Source organism: Sorghum bicolor, chromosome 8, assembly GCF_000003195.3.
Source record: "Sorghum bicolor cultivar BTx623 chromosome 8, Sorghum_bicolor_NCBIv3, whole genome shotgun sequence".
Lineage (NCBI taxonomy): Eukaryota > Viridiplantae > Streptophyta > Magnoliopsida > Poales > Poaceae > Sorghum > Sorghum bicolor.
Genome location: NC_012877.2, coordinates 10,166,821 through 10,180,256, shown reverse-complemented (window position 1 = coordinate 10,180,256; position 13,436 = coordinate 10,166,821). Strand labels below are relative to the sequence as shown.

Below are 13,436 nucleotides of genomic sequence, written 5' to 3'. Positions count from 1 at the left end.
CAAATTAAGCCAGATAATGATAAATGTTATATTAAAATTATCATACATACTACAACTTTGTTGTTGATGACTTTTCCAATTAAAATCATTATGCCCCGAAATTTAAGCTTTCATAATTTGAATTCCGATATTTTAAAACTTTTCAAATGATCTCAATGCAAATGGAGCAACAACATAAACCAAATTTGTAGTACTACAAGGGATTTGCAACATTGTAGTTGACTACCTTTCCATTTTAAATTAATTAGGGTTCGAAAATTCTGTTTTAGAGGTAGGCCAAATTACGAACCGCCTTGGTTTAGCTTGTCTGTCACACAAGGTATTTGTAGAGGTGTCTCGAACGTATTGCCTCTATGGATGACTCGCTCCAAATCGAGCACATCATTGTGAAGGAAAAAAAAAGGATAAAAGAAAATACGATCCTACCGTGGGGCGTGGGCAACCACCGCGCGCGTGACACAAGTGGCGTTCAGTCCGAACGAGCAACCACCAATAATCTTGATTTTTGTTCAGAACAACCGAAGTTATGGAACCGGAGTATAGTTTATAATCTTTTAATTCTGAAGAGTTTGCGTAGGAATGAAAAAAAAAAGCTCAGCAAACACTTTGACTTGATACTACATTTGTTCTTTGATCATCAGCTGATTCTAGGAATCATCATCTCAATCATGTGATGAGATCTCAACATGTCAGGATCTAGTAAGGCCGGAGGAGCCAGGTTCAGATAGCTCAGCATGGCAGCACTCCTCCTCCATGTCAACGCCACCGCCACCGCCAACGTCGTCGGCCAAGAAGTCACTCCACAGCCACTGCTGCCACTGCCCCGGCGAGCCCTCTGCCGTCGTCGCTGCCGTGGCGCGGATCGACGACGACGACGACGGCCGCACTTGGTCGGGCATGGTCGTCGTCGTCGTCGTCGTCGTCGGGTTGCCGCCGCCGGAGCTGCTGCCGGGAGCGTTGCTGCTCCCGTTGCCGCTGCTGGTCGTGCTTGGGCTGGCGCCGCCATCACTGCCGGGGACACCGTGGCTCAGGCTCTCGACGTCGCCCACACGGACGCCGGTGATGAGGAAGCGCCGGTGGGACGAGACGTGGACGCCCGCGGCGTGGACGGCGACGTCGCAGGGCCGGCACAGCAGGGCGCGGTCCTCGAGGCAGAAGAAGTAGCCCGTCTTCTCCTGCCAGCACCAACATCTCAGGCATAAGGAGAGACACAGTCAAAAAAAAAAAGAGACACATAAACTTTGTTCATGTCGTCATGTTGAGCTAAAAAGTTGTGACGTTTTTTTTACCGCCAACGCAAATTTGTCTACAGCGACTCGGTGTTTATTCAAGATTATATATATTCATAATAATTTCAACTGGAATTTTTTTAGTACGCAATAAACATTGGTTGCGGGACCGCTAATATTGCGTATTTATAACATGTCAGTGATAATAGACCATTATTGTGCATCACCAATTAAACGATCCTAGCAAGTAGCGTGACAAGATCACGTGCAAAGATATCCCGTCAGATACGTACGAGTCGTGATATCATGTCTGTACTTCTCATGCGTTGCATCCTTCAATACACTGGACCACACATTAGATGAGAGAGGCATGCAGCAACAAACAACCAGGCAAGTCGCGCCAACAAACCGCGAAGCCTTTGTTTCAGGAAATTAACAAGAAATTTTTATGGAGAAAAGGGTATCCTTATTAGTTGAAAATATGCTTGAGTAACAAACAAAAAAAATCATACTTTGTACTCTTTCTGTTCCAAAATAAGGTATGATGGTTTTTTTTAGTTTTGTATCATAAGTCAATATTCTTTAGTTTTGAATAAATTCATATGTGTGTTCATCAACACATCTACACCATTAAATTAGTCTAAAAAAATCTAGAACAAAATATATTGCGATGGTAAATTATGTGGCATTATAATCATATATATGTTAACATAGTTTAATTAAATTAGGAAAAGTTCGTCTAATAACTAGGTCAAAAGTTAAAACACCTTACATTTTTAAGTAAAAAACACATTTTTTTCCCCTTGGATGAAGTAAATTTTTCATGGAAATTGCTCCATGCATGCTGCTATACAAGGCCATATCTTGTGCCTAGACAAATTTTGGAACCTTGGCCTTTTGCTGCCTGTACCTAGAAGCATCTTAAAAATTGCATTGTACTGTCGCTAATTAATTAATTGATCGCCTCAAACCTTATTCGGCCAAGCGCCTATACAAGCTACAACGCGGGGCGACAGCTGTCAGCTACGTACCTGGCAGATGTCACAGGCGGGGTGGCCGTCGCCGCCGCCGCCGCCGCTGCCGCTGCCGTCGTCGGCGATGGGACTGGTGGACGAGGGAGGGTGAGCGGTGGACGACGGGAGCAGCGCGACGCGGTGGTGCCTGGCGGCGAGCTTGTTGGCGGAGTGGACGGCGGCGTCGCAGCTGCGGCAGAGCGCGGCCTCGTCGGCGCAGCACAGCACCGCCGCCTCCGCGCGCTCGCACGCGTCGCACCCGATCTTCATGGGAGATCGACGAGGTCGATCAGAGTGAGAGGTTGCTGCTGCTGGAGAAACAAATGAGCGAGCTAGGGTACTGCTCCATCTCCATCGCTTTTCGGTAGGTTTTCTTTATGATTAGGCGGAAATAAAAGCCCGCCGGCCGGTCGCCGTCTTAGGCCTTGTTTAGTTCCAAAAATTTTGGGAAATGGACACTGTAGCATTTTCGTTTGTATTTGACAAATATTGTCCAATCATAGACTAACTAGGCTCAAAAGATTCGTCTTGTCAATTTCGACCAAACTGTGCAATTAATTTTTATTTTCGTTTATATTTAATACTTCATGCATGCGTTTAAAGATTCGATGTGACAGAAAATGTGAAAAATTTTGCAAAATTTTCTGGAAAGTAAACAAGGCCTTATATGTACTTATTATTAATAAAAAAAATATCTCGACGTGTGCCCTGCCCGGCACTCTCTGGTACTCTCGCTCTCTCGCCGCTGCTCCCGTCCGTGTGCTGTGGTTTTCTGCGCGCGTGCATGCATGTATGTATATGTCAGCTATCCAATTTTCGTGTTCACCACGGCACGAGTCTCAAGACCACTTGTGCTTTTATCGATTTGATTTGATTTCATTTCATTTGGTTTGGTTTGGTTTGGTTTCATTTGGTTTTGCATAAATGTGGGTCACCTATGATGATAAAGTAAATTTTGTTTCTTGCTATATTGTCGATAGAGCATCTGCAACAAGGTTTTAAAAGTTTACTCTCTAAATTATCATATTCAAGGGTTATTGGAATAAAATTTGCTTTCTATATCTTTATACCCTCTAAATATTCTTTTCTATATCTTGTGCGCACTCTAGTGAGCCGTCCTCGCTCTCTATCTTTGGCTAGCGACATATCTTAAATATATAATGTCTATATTTAGAGATCCAAATAAAGAGGTTGGAGGGTATTTCTTTCACCAAAGAAAGGAATTTAAAAGACTCTTAGAGTTGCTCTAGCTAAATATTTAATTAAAATACTCTAGTTCAAGTTAATTTATTTATTAAAGGTAACCGTCTCTCTAGTTCATGCCCTAGGGCGCAACCGAGGCCGCTGTTGCCATCCCCTGCCTCTACAATCGCTAGTCCTCCTCTTTTCCCCCTCCGACATCTTGTCAGAGGCCGGAGGGAGTGGAATCTATTTCTCTGATAAGCTTTCCAATAGATCGAGTCCTTTAAGATCGAGTCCTTTAAGGTTAGGATCTCTCCATTCTATATTTCTTGATATTGGGTATTTGTCTCCTCCTTTCTGACGACGACAAGGGGTAGGGTAGATTTGATTTCTCCATGGCGACTCCGTTGAAAATGAGGGCGATAACTATGGCGTCACCAACTTCCTCGGCATAACAACATGGAGACTTAGATTTCCGAACGGTGACATCAAGGCGGAGATGATGTTACCGCCATGGAATAAATTTCTTCGTTCTCTTCTCTATTTTTGTTGTGGTTTGATCTAACTACGATGAAAGATTAGTGAGAACAAGTCTATCCTTCAAGTTAATTATTGGTTTGAGTTGGGAAGATTTAGATCAGTTTTTCTTATTCTTTAGTGGCAGAAGGAAGATGCAAGTAAGAAGAAGTTTCTTAACTTCGTCCGCCTGGAGGAATGTTGGTCGTCGTTCATTGGGCATCTGTTTCTAGACCTTTGCCAAGTGTTTACCTATATAGTCATCCATACAATTGGCATATATGTTTGGCATTGAGATTTGAAGCTATAGAAAGCGTAAGTACAGAAGGTACACATATTGTATCTAAGAGTGCTTTGTAACATGATGATGTACTCAACTATTTTTAATATAATTCTTCTTTCATCTAAAAAGAGCTCTTGGAGTTGCTCTTAAATGCCATTAGATATGATGTGAGGAGTCTAAAAGGCCACTTACTCAATAAGGCATTTATCATGGTGCAAGACATATCTTTTTTCTTATATGTTCATCTGCTTGCCGGTACAATTTAGACCCAAATAATCCAGTTTGTTTAGGAATACCTTGGGTATGGAAAAAAGACACCATATATTACAATCCATGTGCAAATAATATAACTCCCATGTTAATTTTCTATACATAAATCCAATGTGCAGACCGGCTCTCAACTTGAAGGCGTGCACATGCATGGTCCTATATTAGATCTTTCTCTTAGATTTTCTTCCCAAAATGACAAATAAATGACCCGTCTGAAAATGAACAATGGCATTCAACGACCAACTATGGCAACAAATATGATTGAATAAATTTTATGAAAATCAAGTCCTCCCTCTGTCATATAATATATATATATAGTGTATTATAGAAATTTTAAAACGAATTAATAGAGCATATAAAAGATACATGTAGTCTAATTTTATTTTCTAATCAGATGCTATCATCAATATGATTAATGGTGATTGGTTGATAAATAAAAAATATCTAATGTAAAATTGATTTTTATCCTTAGAATGTATTATATTTGAGGATAAACTTTAAATGCTAGACTGTATTATATTACATGAAAAATAGAATATATGTCATACAGATGATCTTGACCAAATATGATAAATAAATTGCCAAAGCTATAGCTATCTAGATATGGAATTATATGGACCTATCCATGTGAACACCATCCAACGAACAACTTGCTCGGACAAGTAAACGATCGAGTGGTCACTAAGTTCCCAGCAGCTTCTCATCACCTAGCTATCCACGAGTCCTCTACTAGATATCCATATGTCATCTATCACATGCATACTTCCCACCTCCGGTCATAAGATATCGTCTAAAGACAAGATTTTGTTCAAATCTTAAAAGTACATACAATAGATTTAAATTAATAGTTTTAAAATATGTAAGTATATATGTATGTTTGTATTCAAAAGTATTTACAAAATCTCATAAATTTGAAGGATTTGGAAAATATATGTTCAACAAAAAAATGTATTAGTCAATATACACATCAAAGGCCATCTACAATGTCAAATATGACAAGTATTTTAACTGCAAAACGTAGTATATCTCAACTTTATAATTTTATTGTACTTATTTGTTGTTTTATTTTCTTTGTATATGTAATCATGTAGTACTTGTGTTCACACAATGGAAAAGAACAAACGGGAAACGACATATACCGGTCATATCACGACTGGAAAATGACATATATAGCTGAAGTCCTTTCAATAAATCAATGTTAGGGGAGAAAAATCGTGGGGGAAATACTATATTTTGTCTATTGTCACTAGCACGAGGTGAATTGTGACTGAACTGGTTTCCTTACGACTGTGCAGTTGTTGTTGTTGTTTTTTTTGTTTTCTTTAACCTATGACTAGTAGTTTGTATATCACACAACAATAGATCACGTAATGGGGACAAAGGATCATTTTGCCTAACACACCCATTTGCAATGAAAACTTTTTCCCAACACTCCATTTAACATAACAACTAAGATGTGTGTGAAGAAAGAATTGATTTGATCCAACCAATCCAAGTTTGCTCAAAACCTTTAGCCTCCATCAAAGTAAGTACTCCTTCATGTTCTATTTTGTCAAAGGCCTTTTCAAAGAGAATAAAGGTATCATTATTGCTCTTTTGTATGGTCCATTAAACTGAATTTTGCCAAAGACCTCATCTTTAGAGCCTCTTTGGAATGCATGATTTTAGAAATGCAGAAATAGGAAAAACATAGGAATACATAAAATTGTAAGCTTGATGAATGTTTTGATGTAGCACAGGAAAGACACAGAAATTCGACTAGAGAATGACACAAAGAAAACATTCCATATGATTCAACCTGTTGGTAAAATTCCACCAGAGTTCCTATGAAACAAGCCATTCCATAGGAAATTTATATGATTTGCAAGAATCCAATCCTTTATTTCCGGGATTCGTCGTAAATTTTTCTATATAATTCCAATCGGGGGCCTTAGGAATCACGATTAATGTTTATGGACCATAGACAATCATCATGTACCCATAAAGCTTGCACAAATACATCTAATGAATATAGATATGTGGTTCTCTTTGTTTCTTCAAGACTTCTTTGGAACACAATTTTTTAAACAGAAAAATCCCTATAATTTTAAATTCTATGGTAATCTAAAAGAATCTTTAGGATTTAATTCTTAGCACAAATATATAGGAATGTTATCCTCCAAAATTGATGTGCTTTTACTTTGTTTCAAACCGGCTTAGAATGATACATTATGAGTTGTGACCAACGTATCTCCATCCTTGTTGTATGATTATCTTATATTCTCTTTGTTCTAAATTATAAGATATTTTATTAATTCTTTTAGATACATTAATTATATTAAATATTTAGACATAGTGTACATCTAAACATATAGCAAAATCTATATATTAAAAAAAATTCAAATATTCTATAACTTGGAACAGAGGGAGCCTGTCTCAGTGCAGTGTCTGTTTGGAATGGACAGTTCAACTTTCAAAAAAAAAACATAGGATCAAGGAAATTTTTCCGGAGGCTAAACGCGGCTTATACATAAAGTATAAATTCAGAAAAAAAATAGGCCTTGTTTAGGCCCTGTTTAGATTGGTGATGAAAATTTTTTGGGTGTCACATCGGATGTGTCGGAAGGATGTCGGGAGAGATTTTTAGAAACTAATAAAAAAACAAATTACATAGCTCGTCAGTAAACCGCAAGACAAATCTTTTAAGCATAATTAAGCTGTCATTAGCACATTTGGGTTACTGTAGCACTTAAGGCTAATCATGGAGTAACTAGGCTTAAAAGATTCGTCTCGCGATTTTCAACCAAACTGTGTAATTAGTTTATTTTTTTATGTATATTTAATGTTTCATGCATGTGTCCAAAGATTCGATGGGATGGATGAAAAAATTTTGGATGGGAAACTAAACAGGGCCTTAGTTCTCCAAAAATTTTACAAAATTTTTCAGATTCTCCATCACATCGAATCTTTAGACGTATGCATGGAATATTAAATATAGATAAAAATAAAAATTAATTGCACAGTTTGGTCGAAATTGACGAGACGAATTTTTTTAGCCTATAGTCCATAATTAGACAATATTTATCAAATTCAAATGAAACTGCTATTATTCCTATTTTTTAAAAAATTATGGAAGTAAACAAGGCCTTATACTGAAACAAACGTGCCAACCCTTCACATTGGACAGCCTAATAACTGAGACTTTTGAGCAAGTATACAGCAAAGCCGCGATCCGGAAGAACAGAGAAACGAAAACTCGTACTCATTTCTCCCCTCGCTCCCATATCACGCCGCTGCCCTTCTCAATTCTCAGGCATCCCCGTCGTCCTCCGCCATGGTAACCAACCCGCCGCATCCGATTTCCCCAATAGTTTCTTTGATTCTTTCCTGTTCCTCACCTTGGTTCGATCTGCCTCGCCTGCGCAGATCCGGTTCATCCTGCTGCAGAACCGGCAGGGGAAGACGCGGCTGGCCAAGTACTACGTCCCGCTCGAGGACTCCGAGAAGCACAAGGTCGAGTACGAGGTGAGCCCTGTTGCTGGTAGAGAAGAAAGATTTGGTCTTGGTGCCGCATTCTAGCTCCGGCTTTGGTTTGGGCGTTGCTGATCCCGTGGTGGTGTTTCTTGGCTCTTTGTTGTTGTGAATCCAGGTGCATCGGCTCGTGGTCAATCGGGACCCCAAGTTCACCAACTTTGTCGAGGTGGGTGGTTCGAGCTCTTGATTTTGATCACATGTGTGATTAGGGTATTTTGTCGTTAGATTGGGGATGTTGTTTGGAAGAAAGGGATAATTCATAATTGCTATTTGTACAGTTTGCAACTTTAATACAATTTAGGGGGTGTTTAGTTCCCCATAGAATCCAAAATGCAAAATGCCAAAATTTTCAAGGTCATGTTTAGTTCCATCCAAAATGCAGAATTTATTGCCCTCATGAGAGCATCTTGAGACTCTTTTTGGGTTTTTTTTGCCTCTTGAGGCCAAAATCCAAAATGAAGAATAATCACCTTTTTGCCAAAAATTTTGCATGGTGTTTAGTTTCATTTTGCAAAATGATGGACCAAAACCCAAAATTTTTTGGGAAAAAAGGGGAACTAAACACCCCCTTAGATAGGGGCCTCCCCTCCTGAGTTCTTCAAAAAAAAAATTCATAATTGCTATTCTGAGGTACCGAATCTGCTTGGCACACTAATAAGTTCCTAAATTTTGTGTGGTGGCTGTGTAACACGTGATACACATAGATCACTGGATGATTAAAATTAGCGCATTTGCTTTTAACACTTATCATCAAGACTTGCTAAATAATTTAAGTTTTTGCGGAATTTTCTCTAAAAGAATTAAGTTTTGCTGAAGAATCTTCCCATATTAGGATAACCAGGAATATAACTCTGAAGTTTTACACAATAGGTTAACTCTTCGTAGACTACAAATGGATTGAAATAATCCATGCTTAAATAGAATAGATATTGTGAATTTCCAATGGAAATTCGAATTCATAATGAGTTTCCCTATCTTTGAAACCCTTAATTGCATCATCATTAGTCTTTGAAAAAAATTCTGGTCACCATTTGCAGGATTCCTATTTCATGCCTATCTTGTCTTTCTTTAGTGAGTCCAATTTAACTCGCATGCAGTAGGCATAGCTTTAAACTCAGTATAGTACAACCAAATCTAGACGTGTCAATTTTGCCAAACTTCAGTCAGAATCATAAATTTCATGTTCTTGAACTTGTCAAAAGGCAAGATCAAATCTTGTTCACTGTTGATTTAGAAGACATGAGTTAGGATAGAGATGTTAGTTAGTGTGTGAATATGTGGCAAATGATAATGTTTACTATCCATGAGACATTACACTCATACCATTTTTTGTTGTTGTTGTTGTTGTCATCTATCATCCTCTTGCTGCTCCCTTTTCATTTATACATGTCCCCATACGACAGTAAAAGCCCTATCAGTTATGAACTTCCAGAAACTGATGATGAGATATTTAGTATGACTATAAAAAAGTCTTCAATTTCACTGTTTGTTCTAACTCTTGTAACTGATGTGGGATTTCTCTTGCAGTTCCGCACACACAAAGTTATCTACAGAAGATATGCAGGACTTTTTTTCTCTATGTGCGTGGACATCACTGACAATGAATTGGCATACTTGGAATGTATCCATTTGTTTGTCGAGATATTGGACCATTTCTTCAGCAATGTGTGTGAACTTGATTTAGTATTTAACTTCCACAAGGTAACTTCAATGTCTCACTAGGCTAATCTAGCAATCTGCAATAATTCAATAATTTTGATCTTTTCACATCTTGTACTTAAACTTTGAAGAGTAATTTCCATCTAAATAATTCATTGCCAGTTCATTGGTTACTAAATTTGCATATATTGAGCTAGTGCTACTGTATTCTGGCTAAGACTTAAAAAAAAAACACACCTGCTGGCATTGATTTTGTTAACATGTAATCTGTTATGCAGTTTAGATAACTATACCGAAAAGTTTCATTTGTCAACTGAAAGCTATTTAATATGTTAGAGTTAAACATTCTCTGAGCCCAAAATCATGCATATGTGCTAGCACCATTGCATTCTGCTAAGATGTTTACCTGTTTGATGTTAGTTGTGTTTGTCATCTGGCACTCGTTAAGATGTTAGATACTTGTGAATACATGACATGCTGAGCTATTTGAACTAGTAACAAGCTTTTAGTTATTTTCCTCTGTTTTCTGGTACTCTGGTTTTTGTCATGTTTCTTTTATATGTCAATATAGTACCTTCTGGTTGTCAAATGATAATTTTATATATGTATTTTGACTGTGATTTAGAGTCTAGTGTTTTCAATAAACAATTATCTATGCATTGGGAGGTTGCACGAATGATCACCAAAAGCCATTCTCTATATTGTCAAAACTCAACCTGTATTTGCATTAGGCAATAGGAAAGAAATTTTCACAACAGTCTATTTAGAACTGAATATTTGGAAATAAACATTAAACTTCATTTTTTCTGCTACAATCAAGACAAAATGTGACTGCTTTTGCTTTCTAGTTTTTGTCTTTCATAAACCATACTAAAGTATCTGACTATCATTTGTGAATTTGCTTCTTGAACTTTTGGCTATGTGCCCACAGGTCTACTTGATACTGGATGAGTTCATTCTTGCTGGAGAGCTTCAAGAAACAAGCAAAAGGGTATTGCTTTTCCCATCATAATACAATTCACTGTCATCCTTATGTTTAGATATTTGTATCAAAAATATTGATGGAAGCATCCATTGTTTTCCCAGTATATGATGCAACCGAATATACTTAAAAAATCAATTAATAATTTCTTTTACTGAAAAGTCAGGTACATTATAGGTGCTACTGTGTTAGATAGTATCACTATAACTTTTTCTTGACAGTAGGAGTTCTAGAATGGTAAAAGTTTTTTCTTTTGTGCAATTATTCTACCTTAGATGAGATTAACTGAATACATTAGTATTGTCAATCTGCATGGAGTCCAAACTAAATATGATCTACGAAATGGTGTGCTGGCAATGGCATAGCTTGGTATTCGCATTACAAAGCATTTCTCTGCTTTTCTAAATGTAGCTTCTTTTATTCGTTCTGTATTAAAAAAAATAACATAGTACCTGTGATTCTACAGAATACATAAAGGTTTTCAGCATTTTATGCTGTCTTTCCAGAAGCATTCTTTTATTCAAGTTGTGCCTGCACTATTGCAGGATGGCTGATGTTAATAATGACTTGAACTAAATAGTGAAACTATGACACGACACAAGTATCAGTGGGTTTTCTAAATTTGCTACTCCCAGATAATTCTAGGCTAAATGCCCGGTTGTTTGCAGTTTTACCATGACTTGACACTAGGAATGCAGGTTTTGTTTCTTATGGCCTTCTGGGTCATTGGGTCGACCTGGAACTCATGCATTTTAGTTAACTTTATGAATGGATCCATGCATGTAGGGACCGCAAATAAACTAAATTGGTAACCTAGAACTACCCACTGGTGTCACCACTTTTTTTTCTCAAAAAACGCAAGGATCTTAGCAATCTGAATGTGGGGCAGTCAGGAGGGAAATACCTCTAGCCCCAGCCAACGACCATAAATTACGCTCATCTCTAGCAATGACCACAATTCTTCCAATACCAGGGGCAGCTCCATCAAAGACACACCTGTGGCGATGAGTCCAAACCGTCCAGGCCCCCAGAATTATGAGAGAATTGATTCCATGTGAGATTATTTCACTGATACCACTAGTCGCTCTATCCCACCAGTCTAAAAAGGATAGATCAGAGGGCTGAGGAGAGAGGGATTGTAGGCCAACTTGTGACAAGAATCGAAACCAAAACTCTCTTGTGAAGATACATCCCATGAGGAGATGATTAATGGTTTCGGATGCTTGGTCACTTAAAGGACAGCGCTCAGGATGAGGGAGACCTCGGCGAGCTAAACGTTCCGCTGTCCAACATCTTTAGGCCCTATTTGGCATGCCTTTGGCTCCTGCTCATGCCTAGAGTGTACAGAGGAGCTGGAGCCAATCAGCCAGAACCGGTTAAGCCAAGAACGGCTCCTAGTTTGTTTTGAGATAAAAATAGCAGCTACAGCCCATGAAGGAGCCAGAGCTAAAGCTGACAGAGCTCCACCAAACTGGGCTTAATATACATGTGCACAGAATCTTGTTGTGCTTTGTTTCATTAGACTTTATACTGGAAAACTTAACATTTTTTCTTTTTTGCTTTACAAGCTGCACATTCATTCTCATCACTTGTGTCTTTTTCAGGCAATTATAGAGAGGATGGGCGAGCTTGAGAAACTGGAATGAAAAGAAACAACGGTGTGGTACTGTGGTGTACATTAGCATAGGTCTGGAGCTAGTTCTGCCCAATTGACAAGTTACTTCCATATTTTTAACGATTCTTTACCTGTTGTGCATCATCTTTGCTTCACTTAACCTTTCTCAAACTGTGAATCGGTCGATGTGGCTTTTTTACGTTTCCTGAGATTACCGACGGATTTTTAACTTCATGTGAGGATTTTAATTCCATGGCAAAGCAAAGGATCCACTGTCTGAAGTGATCTGATAAGTGGCCACTTTTGACTCCACTAACCTGAGTAGGCAAAAATTTTGGATTTTGGATACTATAGCACTTTCGTTTGTTTGTGATAAATATTGTCCAATTATAGACTAATTAGGGTTAAAAGATTCATCTCGTGATTTACAGGCAAACTATGTAATTAATTTTTATTTTCGTTTAAATTTAATACTCCGTGCATGTACCGTAAAATTCGATATGACGGAGAATCTTGAAATTTTTTAGAAACTAAACAAGATCTAAGAATTTGGTTTTATATCTATGATGAAGGATCGGTGCAACCAATAAAGTTTCTGAATTGATGATTGGTGTGTTTGTGGCAATTAGTGGATGGATCTCGCTCTCAGATAATGCTGATACGCCTGAAATTCTCGTTGTGTCGGTTTCTTCACTGTTCCGGAAGGTGGGTGATAAATGGGCTGGGCCCTTGAGTGCCGAAGGCCCTTTGGGCTTTTACGCACTAGTAGTAGCAGGCCCAGCTGATCGTGTAACCACATTTCTTTTCTCGTTTCTTCTGTGCTTCTTAATGCGTTTTATTTTTATTTTTATTTTTGTTTGCAACAAAAACTATGGACTGACTAATTTGTACACGTACGTGCACGAGCTGGTTTATTTGTGAACAGATTCTTGGAAGATAATTCATGCGATTACAAAAAATGCTGTTGTACTGTGACATCGGTTTCATTTTTTTTTCCAAAAAAAATCCAAGAATTTAAAGCTTGTCACTGGGAGTATATAGCCAAGCGTATCTTTTCTTTTGGGAGTATATAGCCAAGCGTATCTGTGCTGTCTGATGTGATGTTTATTTTCATAATTTTAGTTCTATACATCTTTTGAGGATTTATTTGAATGAACTTGTATTCACTTCATTC

The 13,436-nt window shown here is 38.1% G+C and overlaps 2 protein-coding genes across 2 annotated transcripts; one reads left to right on the top strand and one right to left on the bottom strand.

Annotated features, from left to right (window-relative positions):
- On the bottom strand, positions 499 to 2,602 carry LOC8054973 (B-box zinc finger protein 24). Its single transcript, XM_002441948.2, has 2 exons — positions 2,261 to 2,602; positions 499 to 1,175 (listed from the first exon to the last, which is right to left on the bottom strand). The coding sequence occupies exons 1-2, from the start codon at positions 2,510 to 2,512 to the stop codon at positions 690 to 692; spliced, it is 738 nt and encodes a 245-aa protein (XP_002441993.1). The 5' UTR covers positions 2,513 to 2,602; the 3' UTR covers positions 499 to 689.
- LOC8084806 (AP-2 complex subunit sigma) lies at positions 7,643 to 12,547 on the top strand. The gene is made up of 6 exons (XM_002442979.2): positions 7,643 to 7,809; positions 7,899 to 7,997; positions 8,122 to 8,172; positions 9,534 to 9,707; positions 10,597 to 10,656; positions 12,252 to 12,547. The coding sequence occupies exons 1-6, from the start codon at positions 7,807 to 7,809 to the stop codon at positions 12,291 to 12,293; spliced, it is 429 nt and encodes a 142-aa protein (XP_002443024.1). The 5' UTR covers positions 7,643 to 7,806; the 3' UTR covers positions 12,294 to 12,547.